This window comes from Polypterus senegalus, chromosome 1 (assembly GCF_016835505.1).
Source record: "Polypterus senegalus isolate Bchr_013 chromosome 1, ASM1683550v1, whole genome shotgun sequence".
Classification (NCBI taxonomy): domain Eukaryota; kingdom Metazoa; phylum Chordata; class Cladistia; order Polypteriformes; family Polypteridae; genus Polypterus; species Polypterus senegalus.
The window spans coordinates 110,890,966-110,915,716 of record NC_053154.1 but is presented as its reverse complement, the minus strand read 5'-3'; the positions used below and the strand labels follow the sequence as shown (position 1 = coordinate 110,915,716).

The window sequence follows — 24,751 nt, the reverse complement described above, 5'->3', positions numbered from 1 at the left end:
CACTAAGCCTAGTAACCCAGCACAGGAACTTTATTTCAGCTATCTGTACTCTTTTTGTCAGTGACTACTGAAAGACCTGAAGATGGGCATCTGGTGCATCTAAAGTTTCTCAAGGGAACAAGCTCCCACTCAGACAGGAGAAGCTATTGTGGCTCCATACCCTGCCCATTTTCATTGTCCCATGTGCTCTTTTCTCCTACTACGAGCAACTGATTGCTTCTAACCACAAGTTTCCTTCTAATTTTTAGAAACAGGGAAAAAGCAGCAATAACTAACATGCCTTGTAATAGCAAGAAAGGCTACTGTTAATTGTCCCATGAAAAAAAGTATAGTCTATGATCATTATTGCTATTAACTCCACAGAGTATGTGCAGTAATATTTGTGTACTGGTCATGTTGGTATGTATGATGTTAGGACGCTAAAGGTAGCTATAATAACTATGCACAAATCACACACATTCACTTTGCTTGGTAGCCTTAGTAGAAAAAATGGTAGCTTGGATCAGATCTACTAACAGAGCTGACAGCTTTTCATTTTGCATACATATGACCAAAGAATGGCATCCAAACAATGCTGATATATTCAAAATGTTGATGCTTACTACATGTTTCTAAAGTTGTTTACATTATGGAAAATGTCTGTTAACTGTATTAACAGCAACTGCTGAAAGAAGCATGTCCAAACTCAATTTCATTAAGTCCAAACTCAAAGATCTATGTGGACAAGAACAGCTCACTGATCTTTTGATTCTGTTGATGAAGAAAGATATCACTATGAACAAAGACTAAATCAGTCATTGCAATCTGTGAAAACATGGGATCCAAAAGGAAGATTTTGCTATAAAACCCAAAAGCTGACAATACATAAAAGCAAAATGGTATTATTATTTTTTACTTCTTTTTACAGAAAGAACTTAACACCTATAGTATAGTATATATAAATAACTTTACATTGTACTTCTAGTTTCTGGGTAATAAAAATTGTACTTGCTGAAAGTCTAATGCACAAAAACATAATAATCAGTTCTAGTGTCTTCCTGAACATAAATACAGTAGAGGCTAGCATTTCGGCCACATACAGTAGATAAAAATCTGCATGAGCGCTTTTGTTTGGTGTTCTAAATGGCTGACTTTTCACTGCATAATACATGAAGGTTTTGCATGATGTTATCAGTCAGCCAGTCATTTTCTAACCCGATTAGTCCTGAACAGGGTTGCAGGGGGTGCTGGAGCCTATCCCAGAAAGCATATGGTACAAGGCAGGAACAACCCTGGACAGGGCACCAGTCTCTTGCAGGGTGAACACACACACACCCCAACCACACACTAGAGACAATTTAGGATTGACAATTCACCTAATTTTCATGTCTTTGGACTGTGGAAGGAAACCGAAAAACCTGGAGGAATCCCCCACATGCATAGGGAAAAAATGCAAACTCTGTGGAGGGCCTGGCCTCCTAACTGTGAGGCAGCAGTGCAACCACTGTGTCACCATGCCATCTGCATGATCTTACATTTGTTTTTAAAAGTATTTACTTGAGGTGAGAAGTGTAAGAAGTAAAACCATAAAACACATAAATATGGAGAATACTTAAAATGACTACTTCTGTACAGAATCTAAGGTGACAAATTTATCAGCCATATGTTATTGTCAACAGTCTGTAGTATAGGTAGGCAGCTTACCTGTAAATAAGTTACTTTCAGGCTGGTGAAGAATGCTTCTGCTTTTTCTGCTTAGATAACTAACAAAGAATATACTACAGAACTATGTATCTGTATAATTTTATTTAGTATATTTCTTCTGTCCTGTTTGGTCTAATTTATACTTTTGCTTCAGTAATTTTTAAACATTTTTTATGGATAACAAGGTATAAATGGACAATAAAATAGGGTGTGCATTGCAAACTTCACCTGTAACCATAAACTTGTATTTCTTACTAGCCTAAAATAAACTTTGCATTATTTTGCTAACAATACCTAAGTATTCTTCTATAATGTAGACCACTGTTTATTGGAACCAATGCAAAGTGAAACTCTTTAGAAAATTACAACAATCCAGATAGATAAAAACGGACCATTCAGTCCAACAAAGCTCGGCAGTCATATCCACTTAATTCTTCTAAAATGACATCGTCAAGTTTTGAAAGTCCCTAAAGTCCTACTGTCTACCGCACTACTTGGTAGCTTATTCCATGTGTCCATGGTTTTCTGTGAAAAGAAAAACTTTCTAATGTTTGGTCAACATTTACCCTTACCAAGTTTCTGTGTCCATGTGCTCTTGATGAACTCATTTCAAAATAACAGTCTCAATCCACTGTACTAATTCCGTTCATAATTTTAAACACTTGAATCATGTCTTTTCTTAATCTTCTTTTGCTTAATCTGAAAAGTCTCTTTTAATTTTTCCTCATAGTTCATCCTATGCAGGACTGGAACCAGCCTAGTCGCTCTTCTCTGGGCATTTTTCAGTGCTGCTATGTCCTTTTTGTAAACTGGAGACCACAATTGTACACAATACTCCAGATGAGGCCTCACCAGTGCATTATAAAGCTTGAACAAATCCTCCTTGGACTTGTACTCTACACATCAGAGCACTGTACAACCTAACATTCTGTTAGCCTTTTTAATGGCTTCTGAACACTGTCTAGCAGTTGATAGTATCGAGTCAACTATGTTTCCTAAATACTTCTCAAAAGGTATACATTTGATTTTCAGGCCTCCCATTGTGTATTCAAACCTAACATTTTTATTTCCTATATGTAATACTTTACATTAACTTACATTAAATTAAAACTGCCACAAATCTGCCCAAGCCTATATACTGTCCAAGTCCCTCTGTAATGATTCAACAGATTCTAGATTATCTGGCAATCCACCTAGCTTGGTATCATCTGCAAACTTAACCATCTTGTTACATTTATTCCTATTAAAATAATTTATATATAGTAAAAATAGCAGCAGCACTAGCGCTGATCCCTGTAGAACAACACCCTTAATGTTAGGCAATTCTGATACGGTTCCTTACACCATAACCTTGTGCTTCCTGTGTCTGAGCCAATTTTGCGTCCATCTACAAACAACACCCTTAACTCCCACTTCTTTTAATTTGATGCCCAACCTCTCATGTGGCACCTTATCAAATGCTTTATGAATGTCAAGATAAATAATATCATATGGTCCTCTTTGACCAAATCCTTTTGTTGCCTTCACATAGAATTCCAGCATGTTTGTAGAACATGACCTCCCTCGTCTGAACACATGCTGACTGTTCAGTAAAACTACTGTTCTTGCCATATGTTGCCCAATCTTATCTTTAATATTTCACTTACTCTAATTTACCTGTGATGAACATTAAGCTTACTGGCTTATAGTTGCTTGGATCTGCCCGGTCACCCTTTTTATATAGCAGGATAATATTTGCCATTTTCCTGTACTTTGGAATTTCACTAATGTGCAGTCACTTCCTAAAAATATGTGTCAAGGGTTTACTCATTAACCGCATTAAGAACTCAAAGGTAAATATTATTTGGTCCTGATTTCAGCCTTTTACGTCAACATTATCATATTCATAAATAGGAAGAATAGACAATGCTTTTCAAAAATGCTGAAACGTGTGTATTGGATTATGCCAAAGAATGCCCCCAATCTACCCTCAGCTTCTAAAAAAAGCAAGCCATTACTATATTGAGGCTCATACAGCACCTCTATGTCCTCAAGAAGACGAATTATTTTTGACCGTTAACATTTCAAGATAGTTCAACACATTCTCCAAACTAAAAAAAGAAATATAAAAATTCTTACCCAAGATCTGGAATCCTTTCAGCCATGCCTGTTAATCCAGCAATGAGATTACTGTGGGAAATCATTACTCCTTTTGGTATCCCAGTAGAACCACTTGTGTACATAATAACAGCAATGTCAGATGGTATTGGTTGCATTCTAGGTTTCGAGACTGAAAAAAATTAGGAACCTTTTAACTTGATAAGTAGCACAGTTACTGACATTAAAATAAAATCATCACAAACACTTTTATTGGACAGAAGACAGCTTTAATACTGAAAATAATACTGAACACTAAAATGTTATTAGTAAACAGTAAATTTGATCAAAAAATTGAATTAGCCATTTAAAAAAACAGTGGATTTTATTTCACTTTATATTTTGACTCATAAAAATGTTCTAGCGCATATAAGAATGACTAAAGCTGCAGGCTGGACATTTTCCAAAATGTGGCCTTCATTTGAGCTACGAGTTAAGAGATAAACATTCCTAATGACTAGAAAACAAACAATGAAAAGTAGTTAGCAATAATTTATTAAAATACATTAAAAATCTGTGTCATGTTTTAGATTGCCTATATAATCTTAAAAAAAAATAACCCAGTACAGCATCACTAGGGTGTGAGAGCCTATTCCTGCAGTATTGCAGTATTCCTAGCAGGAAGAACTGGACATCAGTCTACCTCAAAGATAGTTATTTTGTTTAGCTAAATTTGCATTGTGTGGCTATGATGATCTTAAAATGTACATAAGGTTTAGCAAAGATAAAGTTAAATTAAATTCAAAGAATGGCAGGAAAAGGAAAGAATTTTAACTTGTAAACTAGTTAAAGTTTTTCTGGGAAGCAAGTATCAGATTTTATTCATTTTAATGTCTCTGAAGAAGTTATCAGTCATAAATGAGGTTTCATATTTATATATTCAGACTGAAGGTTATCAAAGAAATTGATATCTGAATAAAACATCAGACACGACTCTTTATGTTAAAATTATCTAAAATATATCAGGTATTAGACCATAATTATGAACAATGCCTCACTACAGCATATGTTCTGGGAATGTGGGTTGAATAATCTCATTCAAGAGAAAGAATACTAATACACCCTCCATAACTCAATGGTAAAACTATACTTTATAAAAATTAGAAAACATCCAATTTTCTTTTCATAAAACTGAACAGAACTGGTTTATAATTCGATAAGAATTAATTAATGTTATTATACAATAAATATGCCTGGCCCCTGCCATCATTTCTGTTAAATTCTTATTGTTTTAATCAAAATGAGGATCTATAACACAATTTACATTTTATTATCGAACCTCCTAAGGAATATGCAGGTGAAACCTGTCTTATTAAAACCACAGATATCTAATGTGTGGCACTGATGTTTATGGTGTCATCATGCCAAGATAAAAAGAGCTCTCAGGCTTTCTGGAACATTGTGCTCTACACAGATTAATAAAAGATAGAGTTGTTTGGCCATAGTAACAGTAGACATGTTTAGAACAATCCAAAGACAGCATTTCAGAAGAAGTACCTCATACCAACTGTAAAGGATGGTGATGGAAAAGTTATAGTTTGGGGTTGCTTGGCTGCCTTAGGTCTTGGGCAATGCAGCTTGCAGGCATTGAGTCGACTATTAATTTTGCATCATATCAAACTGAAACCATCTGTTCGAAAGTTGAAGTTGAAGTGGAAATATACCTTTCAACATCATAATAGTCTGAAGCACACTATCAAATCCATCAAGGAATGACTCAAAAAGCAGAAATGGAGGTTTATATACTTGTCTAATCAAAGCCCTGACTGGAATTCCATTGATATGTTGGCGGGTGGTCAAAAAGTTTACCACAATGATATCAGAGGCTAAAGTGCAGTTATGCAAAATGCTTACAAGACGTCATTCCTGCTAAAGAGGGCACTACCAGCTTCTGAGGTCAAGGTTGTACTTACCTTTTCCCTAGTAGACCATTACATCTATTGATGTTTTTGTTGAATAAATAATTGAAAAGGCAAACTTTCCTTTTGATTTTATTCAAGTAATAGCTGTCCCCCAAGGCTCTGCCCACGTAGTAGTGAAACAGGGCAAACTTTAAAAATCAATAAAAAAAAACAGGTATAGCTAGCTAAGTGGAGGCAAGGTATGGTCCAGAAAGTGGCCAGAGGTAGACCGATTCGAACAGACGCTGGTGCATTAGTGATGAGGGCCCCACCTGACTCCCCACTCCTGATGTTACGATTCCCCCTCTCCTTGGCCTACAGCCTCTGTTTCAGATTAGCGTGAATAAATCGCTCCTGCAAGCGAACTATGATACTTAGCGTAATGACAGAAGTCGCAAAATCAAACAGAATGTTCAAGCAAATTATAGAAAAAACCTGATCTAAATCTCTTAAATAGTTCTCTCATGAAAAGCAAACAGATATACAGACAGACAGACATTGAATTTTATATATAGAGAGGTATCACCTTAATCTGTAGGAACTGTTTGCATTAAGATCTAATATTTGCCATTTCAAATATGCTGAAAAAGTCAACGATTTCCATGGGGTGAGCATATTTTTTCACATGACTGCATAATATCATGTAATATAGTAAAACAAAGTGAGCAGCTCAGTATTATTATTCACATTTTTTTCAAGAATTCCATGAGGACTGTGACTGGCATGTGAACCTGTTTATTGTGAATATAATAATTAAAGAAAAACACAGAAGGCAATAGTCAATCAAATCTTTGTTACTGATTTCACTCACTGTTTTCTGATTTAGATCCAAGCCTCTGTACTGATGTCATGCTGTGAATCATTATGCCTTTTGGGTAATCTGTCCAAGACATTGTTTTTTCGTCTACAATAATGATATGCTGCAGTCGTGGAACTTGAAGCAAGATTGCCTGTGAAATATAAAACATGTTACACTTCTCATAAATTAAATATTATTGCCAGATAAGGGGCATGTTATGTTAAGCAGTAAAATCCCAAAAAAAATTCAATGATCAAAACTGGGAAGTAAAAATTGCAAAAATATTAGAGACAATTAATTTTAACCAAAGAAGAAGTTTAATAAGTCGACAAAAATAACTTAAGTCATACAGTATGAATAAAATCTGCTAAAAATGTCAGAAAGGCAAGAATAAAAAACGAGCCATATAATAATGTAATAAATTGAAAAAGATAACTCTTAAAAAGATTGTTTACACAACTGAACATACCTCACATGAAATTCTATGTCCTGTTACATAGTAAGAATGTACCATTTTGTCATTCTAAACAGGTCTTATGTTTTAGTGGCTACTAATAGAAAATATTTTAAGATGCTTTAAACATCTACATTATAATATAAAAATGCATGTTGTGAACTAATGTCAGAAAAGTTTCCTGTATCTAATAATTTATCTTAATCTTTAATAAACATAATTAGAGATCTATTATGAAAAGAGATGATCAACAAAGATGAAAACATTAGTTCAATAAAATGTCAGAAGTCTACAACAAAAACAACATGCACTATTATCTTTTAAATTGTATATATACTCTCTGGCACTTTGTTTAAATAAACTAAAAAGAAACAGGCAAGACTAAGAATATAAATGAATGCGAAAAACAGATATGCATGTTCATCAAAATATTTAATTTTTTAATTGGTAATGCTATGAAAAATATAATGATAGTAGACACTTAAAAGTAGGATTTGTTAAATTCAAAATTTATAAAAAAAAAACAAAAAAAAAAACATAATTAAATGCATGTTTGTTCTTTTAACTTTAGGCATTATCAAAAGCAGATGTCAGGTATTAACATGTCCCCAAACCCACATGTTCCAGATCAAAGTAGTGGTGGCCACAGCCTAAATTTACAACAATAAATAGAAGGCAGAAACAAAACCTGAACAAGGTGCCAGTATATCACAGGGTACACTCACTCAAACAGGAGTGATTAAGAATTATAAATTAACCTGACAGGCATGTCTTATGAATATGAGAGAAAAACCAGAGTACCTGGACGAAAACATACAAAGGCACAGGCCACACACTGCCACTGCCCTGACTTTATTTAAAAATAAACCTTACAAAAAGAAGAAAAATAATGTAAAGGTCAGATTTAAACAACAATCTGTAAAGAGAAACCAACTACATATATGGTCACCTAGTTCATCTGATAAATTATGAATCCTCTTTTCAGTGATTAATAACAGTGTTTTTTTTTTGTAGTTCTAAAATCTGGTATTAAATAAGGGCAAAACAAATAAGGTCACAAATAACTAAAATGAAAATGTGTCCCTCTGGAAGGATTCTCACATACTCCCACTTAAAATACCCATAGACAAGAACAACAGAAATGCACAGTAAAAACGCAAAAGATGATCTTTGTGTAATTGTATCACAATTAATCCTTTTTAGAGTGTTTTCTAGAAAATGTCATGTTGGCAGCCCTAGTGGGAAGGCCAGACTTTTCTTCACCTTTCTACATACTATAGCTCTTCCTGATCTCATCCTTTCCCAGACCAAATAGAAATGCATTAAAAAAAGTAAAAATACTGAGCCTCAATATTTGATACAGGGAATAGTACAAAAACTACACCTGCTGAAACAGCATGAAGATGGAATTTTTAAAAACTTTGTTATTATATAATTAATTTCAGTTATGAACAAATTTAAAGTACTCCCTTTTGTTACAAATTTCACGTGCTGAATGTATCTAGTGAGCATACTTTAAGCGTTTACTTTGTTATTATAATATAAATTAATATTTCGCTGCAGCAAAAACTGAAACGAAAAAGAAAACTGCAAAATTTTCATGTTAAATAAATTTGTAAACAATTAACAATTTTAAAGTGCTTCTTCTCTTAACAGTTATGAAAATAAAACAAAAATATGCAACATAAATGGACAAAGGAACTGCAACACTGGTTTCTTACAGACAGAGAATAATCAAATTAAGTAACTGCAAAATAAAGTAACATTAATGCTCTAAAAGAAATTAATTGTGCAGTCCTATCATTAGTTCCTCATTTATTAACATTATAAAAGAAATGCAGCTAATCTAAACTGTCAACCTTGAATGCACATTTTAGTTCTCGGACAGCTTTTTTGACTACTAGTAGCTTAGTTTTTGTGAGTGACAAGTTATTCTTGACAATACATTTGGTAATAAGTATTACTGGTTACATACACAGTCTGGTATGGACACATTAAGGTTTAGTTAGCTTTTGCTCACAGCAATGCTGATGTATATTGGGCAGCATAAACAGCAGTCCTGTGTGTTTGATCTGTGTCATGCCATACTAGTACCTTTTTTCCACTCATGACACACTGTACCTTCAAATGCTACATTCACTGGCTATTGGAGAGGGGAAATATGACTTCCCCATTGAGAGCTCTCTAAAGTGGGAGTTCCCAGTGGGACAATTCAGAGAAAAATGTGAATTCAATGCACTGGGAATGTTAAACACAGAAGCTTCAAAATGTTCAAACAGTGAAGAAAGAAGTATGTGGCAGAGATGTATGTAAGAGTTGTACAGGATATGTACGAGGGAAGTGTGACTGTGGTGAGGTATGCGGTGGGAGTGATGGATGCATTCAAGGTGGAGGTGGGATTACATCAGGGATCAGCTCTGAGCCCTTTCTTATTTGCAATGGTGATGGACAGGTTGACAGAAGAGATTAGACAGGAGTCCCCATGGACTATGATGTTTGCTGATGACATTATGATCTGTAGCTATAGTAGGGAGCAGGCTGAGGAGACCCTGGATAGGTGGAGATATGCTCTAGAGAGGAGAGGAATGAAGGTCAGTAGGAACAAGACAGAATACATGTGTGTAAATGAGAGGGAGGTCAGTAGAATGGTGAGGATGCAAGGAATAGAGTTGGCGAAGGTGGATGAGTTTAAATACAGTGATCCCTCGCTATATCGCGCTTCGACTTTCGCGGCTTCACTCCATCGCAGTTTTTAAATGTAAGCATATCTAAATATATATCACGGATTTTTCGCTGGTTCAAAGATTTCTGCGGACAATGTGTCTTTTAATTTATGGTACATGCTTCCTCAGTTGATTTGCCCAGTTGATTTCATACAAGGGACGCTACTGGCGGATGGCTGAGAAGCTACCCAATCAGAGCATGTATTGCGTATTAAATAAAACTCCTCAATGATATATGATATGCTTCCCCCGCGGTGCTTCGCATACTTGAAAACCCGAACAGCACGTATTGATTTTTGATTGTTTGCTTTTCTCTGTCTCTCTCACTCTCTCTGACATTCTCTAATCCTGACGGAGGGGGTGTGAGCAGAGGGGCTGTTCACACACTGGCCTAGAGGATACGGACGCTCCCCTAAAAAATGCTGAAAGACTACCTTCACATTGCTCCCTTCCTTGCAGCTGCTTTGTCCGCGGTGCTTGATACTTAAAAGCCCGAACAGCCCTATTGATTTTTGATTGTTTGCTTTTCTCTCTCTCTCTGTCTCTTTCTCTCTCTGTCATTCTCTGCTCCTGCATTGTTAGGCTCGCTTAAGGTCTCTTTTTAGTCAGCTTTACAAGTATCCATTTGGTGCTATCTGCACAAGCCTCAGTAGGCATCTGATAGAGCACTACTTCTATTCAAAGGTTATCATAGATTGGCACACTCATTACATCATAAACAAGAAACACACTATAGAGAAAGAAAGGGTTACTCACATGAAGTTTCCACTAACCTGGATGAAACTTACATTAGCTATACCTTCTGTCCATCAGAAAGCTAACTGAACTTGGGTTACACAAGGGCATGACCTCAGACTTTTCTCTTGAACTCTGTTTTATATACTAAATTGATCTGGGAAACAGTTGCATTAAGACAGATTAAAGTGTACTTGATGTGATAAAATATTAATTCAAGCAGGAAGAACAATTTCAGAAGATTATAACCTTGCCTTTCTTATTAACACAGGTTGAACCATCCACCAAATGCATAATATAACATAATATCTCTTTCTTAGATAGGAGGTTTATCTTTTCTTGATGCAGACAAGTCTGTCTCCAAAATACATGTCTTTAGTAGATCCAGGCTGTAGTGTTTCATGAATATTTCAAAAGAGGACTATGTCATTGCTTTACATTTGTAATGACTTGCATTAGGTGGGTTCATGTTGTAGATAACACTATTTGTTTTGTCGTCCACTCAGTTAGTCCATATGTTTGTTGTACAGTTTTATGGCCTTAGAGATGTAATGCTGAGTTTATACTTTCAGGTCACAGAAATGGTGAAAAAAGCAGATCCAATGGCTGTGCTGTTCAAATTTCTTGGTCTACATTTGGCCTGACTTTTTTCATACACATTCAGCTTATGTGAAATGTTTGCCCTGTGCATGTGTTGTAATGTAATGATGTGGGTGAGGTATAATTATGGATCCCCAAATGTTGTTTTCTGCTGATTCTCTTCAGTTTTTTAAATTTTACAAGCAAAGCTAATTATCTACAAATTTTGAGTTAGCATGGAACAGCTATGGCAATATATTCTTTAGCATTTTCTGTTATGATTTCCTACACCTATATAAATAAATGAATATGAATAAACAACACGAGTTAAGAATAAAGGGACTGCATTGTTCACTGCTTTGAAATATCCCAATGGCTGGAGAACTTTCATGTTCTCTATGATCTGGATAAATGTGAATTGTCTAGCTAGTGTTACCTCAAGTCTATTTAATGTATTAAAGCATTATTAAAATAACTTATTATGACTAACTTAACAAGTATAGCTTGCAGCTATGACTGCACAAAGAATAACAATTTCTAAGAAAAGAAGACATTTCTTTTATTCTTTCTTTTAATTCTTTCTAGTTTAACAACTTACTTCTTATTAAACGCTATGATCACTCAATGCAAGACAAAATTTGATCTTGATGTTCTTCGGAAAGCATAGCCGGACTGATATGTCAATTGTGTGGGAATTCTTTCACAGGATGGAAACAGTATTAAACAAAATTTTGCTATGGTTCTGTCCCTTAAGTACCAAGAGGACAAGGAATGTGCTTTGAGATTAGATTACACAGCTGGCCAAGACTGAGTGCAGTCCTGCCTTTACGTAACCCTTTTTGGGACTTAGGCCAGTGCTACACAAACAGATTTTACATCTTATTCTAACAAAAACATTTAAAAAATAAAACAAGCACCGATAAAACAAAATTATAACAAAACAATGAGGAAGCAAATATCTTTGCTGTGAACTGAGAACCCATCTGCAGTCACCAGAAAAATCATGGTAATTCTTGTGATTAACAAATGCTTTAAAAATTTCCAGGAAGCCATTTTATTTGTAGACCTCAGTTTAAGAAGCAGGCATAATACTCCCTAATGTAATGATTAAAAAAAGACTTCTCTAATCTGACATAAAAAAACAGACATTATTACTTTCACTCTTGTGATAGGCTAGTGCCTTATTCAGGGTTTTGTTCCTACTCTGACCCCAAAAATCCTGGGATAGGCTCTGCCCCCCACTATAATGAACTGGTTTAAATAGGTATGAAATTACTATGTTTCCATTTTTTATACATTTACATTTGCTGGCATTGTTACACAATATCTACTATTTGGTTGTACAGAATTTTATATATACTGTATTTATTCTAAACAAGATAAGAAAAAAAAAATTACTCCACTAAACTGATGGAATTTATCTAATAACCACGATCCAGTTTATATATATATAAATATATATATATATATATAAATTATTTTAATGTTTAATGAAATCCTGGAATCTCTATCCATTCTTATCAATCTAAGTCAATCACAAGATAGCATTATCAATATTGCAGCAAAATATTCAAAGTTCTAGCAATATCTGAACTGGAATAAAAAGTAAATTCAATTTAAATGATGAATGATAGCCATTTCAATGGTTTTTATTTTGATGATACTAACCTATGGAAATAAAGAGACATTTTCAGTGAGTAAACTTAAAACAAATCATTTTGCTAAGATAGACCAAATAGTTCTTCACTTCAACAGTTTTTATACTGAGAGATCTGATGAGAGCTGACCAGACAACAAAATACACTGCTCACAAAAATTAAAGGAACACTTTAAAGAAACACATTAGATACATCAGATCTCAATATGAAGTTGGATATCTATACAAATAACGACAGGGCAATGTCTTAGGAACAAAAGGATGCCAAGTCTTTTAATGGAAATAAAAGTTTTCTGCCTACAGAGGGCTCAATTGTGTAGACACCCTAAAATCAGAGTGAAATGAAGATGTGGCAGGCTAGTCCATATTTTCAAAAACTTAATTTCTGCTACTCAAAATGCTTTTCAGTATCTTGTGTGGCCCTCACGAGCTTGTATGCATGCTTGACAATGTCGGGGCATGCTCCTAATGAGACGACGGATGGTGTCTTGTGGCATTTCCTCCCAGATCTTTATGAGGGCATCCCTGAGCTGTTGTACAGTCTACGGAGCAACCTGGTGGCGCTTAATGGACCGAAACATAATGTCCCACAGATATTCTATAGGGTTTAAGTCAGGGGATCGTGAAGGCCATTCAATTGTTTCAATTCCTTCATCCTCCAGGTACTGCCTGCATACTCTTGCCACATGAGGCCGGGCATTGTCGTGCATTAGGAGGAAACCAGGACCTACTGCACCAGCGTAGGGTCTGACAATGGGTCCAAGGATTTCATCCTGATACCTAATGGCAGTCAAGGTGTCTTTGTCTAGCTTGTAGAAGTCTGTGCGTCCCTCCATGGATATGCCTCCCCAGACCATCACTGACCCACCACCAAACTGGTCATGCCGAATGATGTTACAGACAGCATAACATTCTCCATGGCTTCTGCAGACCCTTCAATGCTCATCCTGTTTGTCCTTGTCCAAAGGAGCAGATACCAGTCCTGCTGATGGGTTAAGGACCTTCTATGGTCCTGTCCAGCTCTCCTAGACTAACTGCCTGTCTCCTGGAATCTCCTCCATGCCCTTGAGACAGTGCTGGGAGACACTGCAAACCTTCTGGCAATGACACACATTGATGTGCCATCCTGGAGAAGTTGGATTTCCTGTGCAACCTCTGTAGGGTCCAGGTTTCGCCTCATGCTACCAGTAGTTACACTGACCATAGCGAAATGCAAAACTAGTGAAAAAAACAGTCAGAAAAGATGAGGAGGGAAAAATGTCAGTGGCTTCCACTTGTTAAACCATTCCTGTTTTGGGGGTCATCTCATTGTTGCCCCTCTAGTGCACCTGTTGTTAATTTCATTAACAGCAAAGCAGCTGAAACTGATTAACAACCCCCTGTGCAACTTAACTGACCAAATCAATATCCCAGAAGTTTCACTGACTTGATGCTATACTCTGATTAAAAAGTGTTCCTTTAATTTTTTTGAGCAGTATATTAGGCTGCAGTAATTACCTGAAGTCAAGCTCCAAGGAATTATTTTATATATTAAACACCCTTATTAACTACAGCCTACCAGCTATATGTAAACCACTATAACAAACAAAAATCATGCAAATATAGTTTACAAAAATGGCTTCTTACTTTCAGTCTGCTTTGAAGAAGGTCTCTACTGGTTATAATATGGGTTACCTCAGTTTCATTTAAGCCATGTGCTATGGCTGGTCCTCCCAGAGTAGAATATAATGTGACAACTAAAATGAAAACAGAAAGAATTTAAACACATTTTTTAAATAATGAAAATGGTAAATAAAAAACAAGCAGTGTGATCTGGCAAATGTAATGTATCCACATCACCTAACTCAGATGAGTAAAGACATCTTAACATTTTATACATCTATTATAAAAAAAAATCCTGGAGAGAAACAGTAGGTCAACGAGACGTGATCTTCACGTTAAGATCACGGAAGACACTCAAAAGACCCACGGGACTAGAGAGATTGGCCACGGAGCGTCTCGCAGGGACCTTAAACATGAGACTTTGTGCCAAGAGATTGACCGAGGACCGTCTCACGATGGAACATGAGATTCTTGCAAGACATGCCCTACTTACAAATAAATAAGAGCAAGGGCAGCCAGCAACATACTCAGTCGTGTTTTGGCTTTGAGCACACACAGATCCAGGGCTCTCAGCGTATATAAAGTGTATAAGGACAATACATTAAACGTAGACAACTAACCGAAGAAGAAAGCAGCGTGGAGAAAAGAGACTCAAAAGCATTGGAGAGACAAAAAAGAAAAAGAATAATGTATGTGCAAATTCAGAAAATAAGGAAAGTAATTATCAGCCCGGAACAAGTGGAAATGAAAGAAAAGCAAGTCCAATCGGGACGTTGGACCTATACACATGCAGAGCAGATTAGACATTATGAAAGTAATGATAAGTAATTATCAGCCCGGAACAAGTGGAGTTGGAAAAAATGCATGTCCAATCCGGACATTGCTGCTATAGACAGGTTAGAGATTATGAAAGCAGTCTAATTTGAAAGGCTCAAAAAAAAAAAAAAAAGGTGGCACGATACACATGTGGAGAAAGTTAAAGAATATGAAAGTAGGAAAATTAGACAGTATAAAAAAAAGAAAGTAAAGATCGCAGGAGCGCAACCAAACGGAAATTATTACTCGAAAAAGGGAAAATAATCACCATGGACCAGGTGTCATTAAAAAAAAGCAGGATAAAGCGAGGTCAGAAATAAAACACAGAGTAGAAAACAAAGTTAAACGTCATAAAAAGGTTAAAAAACAAGAGGGCCAAACACATGCAGAGCAGGTTAGAGATAATGAAAACTGGAATTCAAAAGACTAAAAAAAAACGTAGGCGCGAAACACATGCAGAGAAAGATACAGAATATGAAAGCAGAAAAAAATGACAGTGTCAAAACAAAGAAAGTAGACATTGCATTAGCGCAAAGAAAGTGAAATTATTACTCTGAGAAATAACGAAAAGGAAAATAGAGGTCGAATACAGTATATGGACATAGGTGATATGTCAGCAGTATGTAAATATTGTAAGGCTTTGAAGTTTAAGTCAGGAGAATTTCAAAAACGGAGTTTACCTCACATGCATTTATTGGTTACTTTGCAAAAAACATTATTAACTGCTGATGATGCAGATTGTTTTGTCTGTGCTGAAATTCCAAACAGAGAAAGCGATCCTGAATTATGGTACAAAGTCATTAAACACATCTCACGGAGCTCATTTAAAAGATTCAGAAGGTTGGGACTCGAAAGATTCCAAATATTGTTTTTACAGAAGTTCTGAAATAAAAGTGAAACTAATGAAATAGCAACAATTCAAAGAAAAAAAATCTTAAAAGTGTGTATCCGGAAAAACAAAAACGGGGGTTGCCGAGCGAATCGAGCAGGGGGCAAAGCCCCCTAGTTAATAATAATGATAATAATAAAGCCACCGGCAAATAACAGCAAAAAAGCCCCTAGCAGTGTACAAAACAAAGTATGTTTGAAGAAGAAAGATTATGTAATCATTTCTTACACCTGATTTATTTGATGGCATATTTTAAATTATAAAATTAGAGAAATTTCATTTTCAGATACAGAGTAACAGCAAATTCAAAAAGTGAGAAATTTCTAAATTACAAAATATGATTATTTTAATGGGTGGTATGGCAGCAAGGCAGCTAGTGATGCTGACTGACAACTCCTGGAAAATGAGTTTGAATCCTGGTCAGCTCATTGTACTGCATTTTCTCCCCAATTCGTTGTGTGTTTTTCTCTGGGTACTTTGATTTTCCTCCTTCATCCCAGAGTCTTGTGTCAGTTTATTATGAAGCTAAATGAGTCTAGTTTAAATGACTGAGAGTGTTAATCTAATCTGAAGCAGCTTCTTGACTTGCATCTAATGCTGACAAGATAAGCACCAACACGCATAACTGTTTTTTTCCAGGTTCAAAAAATTGATAGATAAACAAACATTTTAATGCCACTAGAATTAGGAGCAAAGATACTTATTTAGCCTGCAGTACTTGTTTGACATGAAAAGCTTAAATATTATTTTTAAGATGTTGTATTTATGTACAAGTAAACAGAATAAAGATGCCGAATGAATGGTTGTGGGGGCAACTGGGCCACCCTGTTTAATGAGGAAGAAAAAAACACAATAAGATTTGTGCCATTGGCACTTGATCTGGGTTATTTGCTTATTCTGTAGTCTGGCACTTCAGTGAAAGCTTTGTCTCTGTTGAGGTCCTGGTCCAAACTAAACACCTCTTTCAGGGGACTACCTGTTTTTATCACATCCCAGGCAGAAAGGGCGGCACCTTCTCCAGGCCTTGTGGGTGAGGCTAACCGCTGTCCTAGTTAGTGACAGCTCTCCTTCATGTCCCAAGCAGGTACTGCTTATCATTTCAAATCCTGGAAGATGGTTCCTGGCACATGTGTGACATACTCTAAACAACAGAGATGCCAATTCAGTTCTCACCTCAACTTAATTAACAGGCAAAGCCATATATTGTAAAGTGTCAATGCATAAAATGTAAATTGGTTGTTTTTATATTATAGTTGATTTGGACTAATATTTGAATGTATACAGTTAAAAATATTTCAGCATATTTTTTTTATTTCAAATAGCGGAGTATGACACAATGGTTTTTAAATGACTATGAGCATACTGCAACTAGCACGTAATCAGCACCGCTAGCTTTACAACCAGCCAAAGGACTTTATTTTTTAAGTAACAGCTGGAAATGTAATGAAATTCTGTGGTGATATATCCCAGCTGCTGTATTCAAGTACGGCAGTTACAGCATGTACCTTTCTGAAAGAAAACCACTAATAGTCTGCTTTTTGTTTTTAAGTGTTACAGAAAAAAGCAATACACTTAAGGTCAAAGATTTTAAAGTTAAAATTGCACATTAGTTTCAGTGCATATTCACGTTATTTTCAAAGACATAAACATCACTTCTGCATTATACCACCTAAAGAAATGCTCATGATCTGACTCACAAAGATTTTTTAATTATAGACTATTTCAGCCTTACAGCGCCTAAATTACTCTATAAGCCATATAAGACCAAAATATGCAAGTGGCACTGTATAATGGTCAAAAAGATCTTTTCACAGACAATTTGTTCAGATTTAGCAATTGTTTAAAATGTTTATCAGGTACATGAATGATTTTGCAGTGTGCCTGAGTTTTAATTATGTGATCATTTTTTAATGTTCCTAGATAAACTGAGAAAATCTCATAATAATAAGTATGACATATTTTGCTAGAAAAATCACCTGCAACACCATTCAATTTAAATTTGCACAGTATAAAGATTGCTCATCATGGAACATGGTTTCCAGATGACTATAAGCCATTCTGAAATCTTTTAAAAACAGAATCACTTCCAGAAAGATGTGAATCTTGGGCAAAAAACAGAATTCTGGATATTTCAAAGGTACTGGGTGCTATTTAAGATGTCCTTAAAGGTTTTAGATGTTTTTAAATGTCTCTCAAAAAAGGTATGCTTGACAATATAGATAAATGTTTATCATTTTACCATACTAATAAACAGTCCTGTAAATAATAACCAAATGTCACATTTTCTTACAAGTATGTGTGACACATGACCTTTCAACATGAACATTTATCATTGTACATATCAAACTAGTGTACTTTAACAATATTAATTGGGGGAATGTCTTAAAAAGACAAAGGAGGGAAAATATTGGAAGTGTGCACTACACTAGATGTTCAAAAAAATAATAAAATAAATAAATACATCAGCACTACTTTAGTTTAAAAGTCTCGACACATGGCTGCTTGTAATGTGGTGGGAGTTAAGCAGGCGGGAAGTGGATTGTGCTAGTTCCCACGAGCTCTCTAAGATCAGTCCATTGACCCCTGGATCATAAACCGTATTTCAATAGCTCTGCTTTCCTTTCAAGCAACAAGGCTATGAACTAAAGACTAATTTGCACTTCTGATAGGCCCTTAAGAAAAGAGTAATGAAAAAGTCATGTTTGCACTCATCCTTATTACAATAATCTTACAAAAGTGATTTGAAAAAGACAGGCTGTATTTTTAAAATATTACTTTCGCTTTAAATTTCAGAAATAAGCAGTGAGCCTTCCTGAAAGGTTAGTGGCATGATATGGCACTTTAAGTCCATTCAGGATATTATACAATTAAGTACAAAACTACCAAACTTCAAAAAAAAGTAAAAAAACATAAATATTTGCCAGACCTGCCTGTTATCATCATCAAAATCAGCCAAAGTAATTACCAAATATTAGCACAACCTTTAGGTAAGGTTTGTCTACAACATAATGTAACAATCATTTTGCAGCAAAACCTGGTAACCTTAGTATACTATAGGTTTGCTTTACCATATAGTTTAAATAAATATCATACTGCATTTTAACTTTGCAGCTATACAATAAATAGCAGTTTTGGAATATTCTGTTCAGTAGACATTGCAATTTACATTTGGTCGTGGGCCTTAGCTCTTTATCGTTTCCATGCACATGTTAAATAAAGATATTGTTTTATAATGTGTGAAGTTCACTTAGCTGTTTGTTTGTTCATGAAATTGCAGACGATGGCTAAGGAATTTATCACCTTGCAATTATTTCGTCCTGAATTTCAATTTTCAAAATTGAAAAAATATTCTATTGTTATTATACAAATAGGCTATTTTTTAAAAATGTAAATATATTCAGAGAAATATAAATGTCATACTAAAGAAAAGAAAAGGCAGACAAGTTAAGTTTTAATTATGTTGTAACAACTAAGAGTTCCATGTAATAAGACCTGTATGTACTTTACTTGACACATTTCTTAAATACACAGAATGAACACAAAGTATTATAGCAGTGTGGCTAATGTTTTAACCTCATATGAATTTGCTGAAGTGAAGTCACTTGTGGAATTGTACTGCAGTTTTTCCTTCCGTTTATGCATTCCACATTATTTGTCTCCAACTAAATTCTTAGTTTACCTCAAGTTCTAGCTTCAGACTATGTCAATATATTGCCCATTCCTGCAACAAGTTACTGTGTCTACAGCAAGACAGCAAATCTTTAGACTTGTGTGATTATAGTTGGTATGGGGAGGAGGTGTAAATATATGGATAAAGGCTAAACATAAGATTTTGCTGCTTCTTTTAAAATGTTTGCTTCTTAAGAAAGCAAATCTAATTACCATGTGTAATGTACAGTAACATGTGGTTTTATTAAGTCATTAAACATGACCATGACTTTTTCAGGCTATGTTGTACCAAGTTCAGAATTCTTTATATGCTTACAATAAAAATGGACAAAAGGTGTATTTTTACCCAATAAAGTCTAAGTACAAAAATTCCTGATTAGGTCACCTTTATTACAGATTCAGTTCAATGCTAATGTTTCCAAAGGTTACTATGCTATACAGTCTGAATTACTACAAACTAGTGGCACTCACTTACATTGCTGTGAATGGTTTGAACAAACTAATGCTGCATTCACGTGCTCTCGGAGAGATGGTAAAACAAAGATGTTGAGCTGGAAATACCACATGAATGCTCGACAAACTCAGAATTACAACTTGACAATTTAAACAAAACAAAGCTGCCCAAATTGTCTAAGAGTTATGATGTAGTTCTGACCTTTCACCTTAGTCAACTGTTTAAAATAAAACAAATAACTTGGTCAGCACGTAATGGCATTTTTTGGTCAAAATGCATTTGGATTGAATTGATATGTATTTGATACATTTATTTTACTCTTTATTTCCAGAAAAAATTTTATTTATCTTGAACAGCATGAAACAAATCAACAGTTATTTCACATTTTTCCAAATAATTCAACCAGAAAACCACGTGCACACATTTAATCACAAGAGCGCATGAACACAGCCATTACTTCATCTAAAGTGTACTGTTAGTAAATCGATGCAATAACAGCTACCTTCTCCTGAATGTTAAAAAGACTAGAGAAATGATATTTGACCTTAATAGGCAGAAATCTGTATTTTAACTCCTTACTGTTGAATTGGAGGAGGCAGAAATAATGACTTAATATAAATATTAAGGTAACATGATACTAATCTAAATTGAAATATTAGTACAAAAAATATTGATTCTAAATGCCCAGTTTTTTCTCTGCAAATTCAGACTATTTAAAGTGAACAGGGATCTCATGTTGTCCTTTTATTGCACTGTGATCCAATCTGTGGACATTTACAGCATCGCTGCCTGGTTTAGTGGTCTGACAAATCAAATTAGAAAAGCTCCAGCAGTTTATCAAATATGCATCCAAAATTACTGTGTGTTAGAAGAAATTATCTCAGCTGAAGACACTTGTTACATGCCCCACTTGAGGATAGTCATACTGTAGATCTGCATGTGAAATGTACCATGTACATTTTTGCACAATTATGTAATGATAACTACATTCCAAAATAAATGCTAGTAAACTTAAAATTATGACTAAGACAATGATTTCAGGCTGATTGTTGTGATAAAAATGATAACAAGGTGTGAAAACAAGGTTACAAAATGCAAAAAATAAATGTGGATTTTGTTGAGGTTTCTATTGTATTGTTTTTAACTTGGCACTGTACACTGATGTCATTAACAATGTAAGTAGGTTAGGTAGGGAAGTACGTAAACTTTACTATTGCATAGAGAAATTTGTTTGCAGCATGATAGTACAAAAACATAATATATTATTACACAGATAAAAGAAATAATACATAATTTAACATTTAGTAGTATTCCTGTCTGCCGTGGGTTTGCGCCCTGCCTGGGGTTTGTTTCCTGCCTTGCGCCCTATGTTGGCTGGGATTGGCTCCAGCAGACCCCTGTGACCCTGTAGTTAGGATATAGCAGGTTGGATAATGGATGGATGGATGAATAGTATTCCTGTAAGCAACAGAATTCAAAATGCTTATAGCTCTAGGAATAAAAGAAATCTCAAATTTGTTGCTCTTTACCCTTGGAAAACTAAATCTGCAGGGTGATTGAACCAGCTAAAATTTAGAGAAAAAAGGATGGCTATTGTGTAGGTGGACTGAGATGGCCTTTTTTCTAACCTGTCAGTAATACAGCTCAGTGACAGAGGTCTGCTAAAAAAACAATAATTTTACTGCAAGTTTTTATGAAATTCTTAATAATGAGGTATGCGGTCAACAACTTCTAACATCTTTTTGCCAGCACTGACACTTAATGTTTTTCTATACACATACAACTTCCGGGTAAAAAGCTTGTGTGTGAAATACCCTCAAGTTTCTCTTGCTTCCTGGCCAAAGACTGAAAGGCACAGATGAGGCTTTGATGGCCTGCCAAGTTTTGCAGCAGTGATAATTTCACTCTATATGCTGCAAAATAACAGCTATGGGTCTTGAATTTTTTACCTCAGACATGACTCAGCTTTTGATCATCTTACATAGTCATTTCCAATAAATGGGAAATGAAAAAAAGAAAATGTGACACATTTATTGAATAAAAAGAAACAATATTTCCAACTTGGTAAAAAAATTACACCCATACTCTTAAATTTCATTACTGTTGTCATACCTGGAAAAACATGCATGTCAACAAAATGTGGTTTCAATTTAATTCAATTTGATTTTATTATCTTGTAGACTGTTCAAATACAGCATAAAATAAAAAAGGAAACAATGGGTTAATCTTAATAATTACATATACATATACATAAACATGCATATATATCACCAGTATATTTGCTTTAAATGTCAGAACAGCAGGACCTACCTACAGTTCTCAACAATATGGCCATGGAAATTCAAAGACTCAAGGTGCAGCTGGGGGAGACCTGGACACAGTTTGCTGAGTCAGTGGCAAGGGTAAAAGCACATGCCGCTGCCAAACAGGACCAGTCAATGGCTCCTTCCCAAGTTCTGATGCCTTTGCAGAAGAACGATGACATCGAGTTATAGCTCCTTATTTTTGAATGCACAGCAACTAGACACCACTGGAAGCATACGGATTGGGCCAACATTTTAGCGCCTTTCCTGAAGGGCCAGGCACAGAGGACCTACTACAACCTGGGGGCTAAGGATGGCACAAATTAGGACACTTAAAAATCCGAAATCCTGAAAAGGTATGGAGTTTCTGCAAACCAGCTGGCAAGGCTATGTCATGAGTGGTGCCTCAATCTGACCACAAGCCTACGATCTATGGCGCAAGTCAGGGCGCTGGTTAAGAGCAGATATAAATGATGCCAAACAGATCCTAGAGCAGGTGGCCTTCGATCTTTTAATGAACAGCCTGCCCAATTTTCTTGCCCAGCCAGTCCACATACAAGCATACAAAAACAAGGACATAATGATTAAAACGATCAAAAGACATAGAATGGCAGTCCAGTCCAAAAAGTCAGAACGGTCTTCGCATCATCCCCAATTAACCTGAATTCATCGAGCTGATATACTGCAGCTGGGCTAAGGGTGAAAGGTACTGTGCAGTTGCTAACCACTTATCTTTTCCATAGACCAAAGTGGTGAAGGTTAATGGGCATAAGGTGAGAGCATTTATCGACACCAGCAGCAGTATCTCCATTATTGTGCACTGTTATGTGTTACTGCAATAATGGATTAAGGTAAGACTAGTCTAAATATATTCATGGGGAAACACAGTGGTATCAGTCCATCTCCTGTGTAATCAGCTATAACAACTCCGTAAGGGCGGTACAAGTGGCGGCACTCCAAAATCCTCCCTTTGGTACATTCAAGTCCTTTGCGTATCTTGCCATTGTTATTCAAGGAGTTTCTCAGTCTCTAGTATTGTCCGTGTATAGACCTCCTAAATACAATGCATCTTTCTTTTAAGGAATACTCAGACTTAATGTCAATTATAATTACGAACTATGACACATTCCTAACAGTTGGTGACTTTAATTATTATATCGATAATCAGTGTGAAAGCAAAAGAATACATGAACCTCCTGGGCTCTTTTGATTTGTCCCAGCATGTTAGTTAGCCAGCACGCAAAGGAGGGCACACGTTGGATTTAGTAATTACTAAAGGACTAAAAGTCTTTTCGATCTACATGAATCCATTAGGTCAGATTACCTCAAGGCATAACGTGAGCTACCACAGCTATGCTGATGACACACAGCTGTATTTATCAATAGCGCCTGATGACACCAACTCTCTTGGTTCACTAACACAATGTCAGGAAGGAGACAGTTTATTAGGAGAAGCAGTAAAAGTAAAGGGAAAGTGACTAAGAGATAAAAACACATTCAGTATACAGCTTAAAGTGTAATGGTTGCAGAAGGAAGAAAGTGTAAACAGTAAATATAGGTGCTTAGAGAGGGTCAGAAAGTGACAACAGATCTTGTCATTGGTTAAACACAAAATAAATTTATATTGAATTTTAAAAGGGCTTAATTGTCATCCAAACATATTTTAATCATGAGATCAATACAATGCAAGTCCTGTATGATGTTGTACTTCTTGGGTGCTGGCTTCTATGAAGTCTGCCCCCAGAAGTTATATGCCTGTGGGAGATGCCAGTTGTTCCAGCACCTCAAGCTCAGGGTCACTGAAATTTAGGAGGAGGTAGCTGACCCAGATTATATTAAAGATTTGGTAGATCTTGCCCAGGTGTCATTCAGGGAGACTGTGTGCACCCCCAAATTGGCATAAGAGGAGAATCCAGATCATACAGGTAGAAACAGGTGAGTCACTTTCAGATATAACCACAAGACAACAGGCGTACTTTTTTTAGAGATGTCAATTCCAGTACTAGGAGTCTCCAACCAACTTTAGGACCTTGCAGAACAGGACAGTGACTCTAATAACTGAGGTGATTAGTAGGAATGAGGAGCGAAAATGGGTCAGGATGAATAAGCTCTTGGTCAGAGCAGTGGAGGATCCATTTGTCACTGTCTATGCTGAAACAAATGAAATTCATAAGGGTAGGCCGTCAGTTCTGCAATTCATATTTAAAAGAGTTACGCACCAGGATGAGGCACAGAAATGACAAGGAATTTTGCTTATCCTAGGTGCCGATCCAGATTGAGCACATTAGAAGGCTTAACATGTAGCTCAAACCTTGGTGTAGGATACAGTGACATAGGTTTATGGAACACTG

General features: G+C 35.8%; 1 protein-coding gene across 3 annotated transcripts in view; it reads right to left on the bottom strand.

The window, feature by feature from the left end:
* acsl3a (acyl-CoA synthetase long chain family member 3a) overlaps positions 1–24,751 on the bottom strand; it is a 93,911-nt gene that overhangs the window by 29,380 nt on the left and 39,780 nt on the right. For all 3 annotated transcript variants that reach the window (XM_039755968.1, XM_039755977.1, XM_039755987.1), the window contains 3 exons: positions 14,294–14,403; positions 6,532–6,670; positions 3,802–3,952 (listed from right to left, as the gene is read on the bottom strand). In XM_039755968.1, coding sequence (XP_039611902.1) covers positions 3,802–3,952; positions 6,532–6,670; positions 14,294–14,403 — 400 coding nt within the window. The remainder of the gene's footprint in view (positions 1–3,801; positions 3,953–6,531; positions 6,671–14,293; positions 14,404–24,751) is intronic.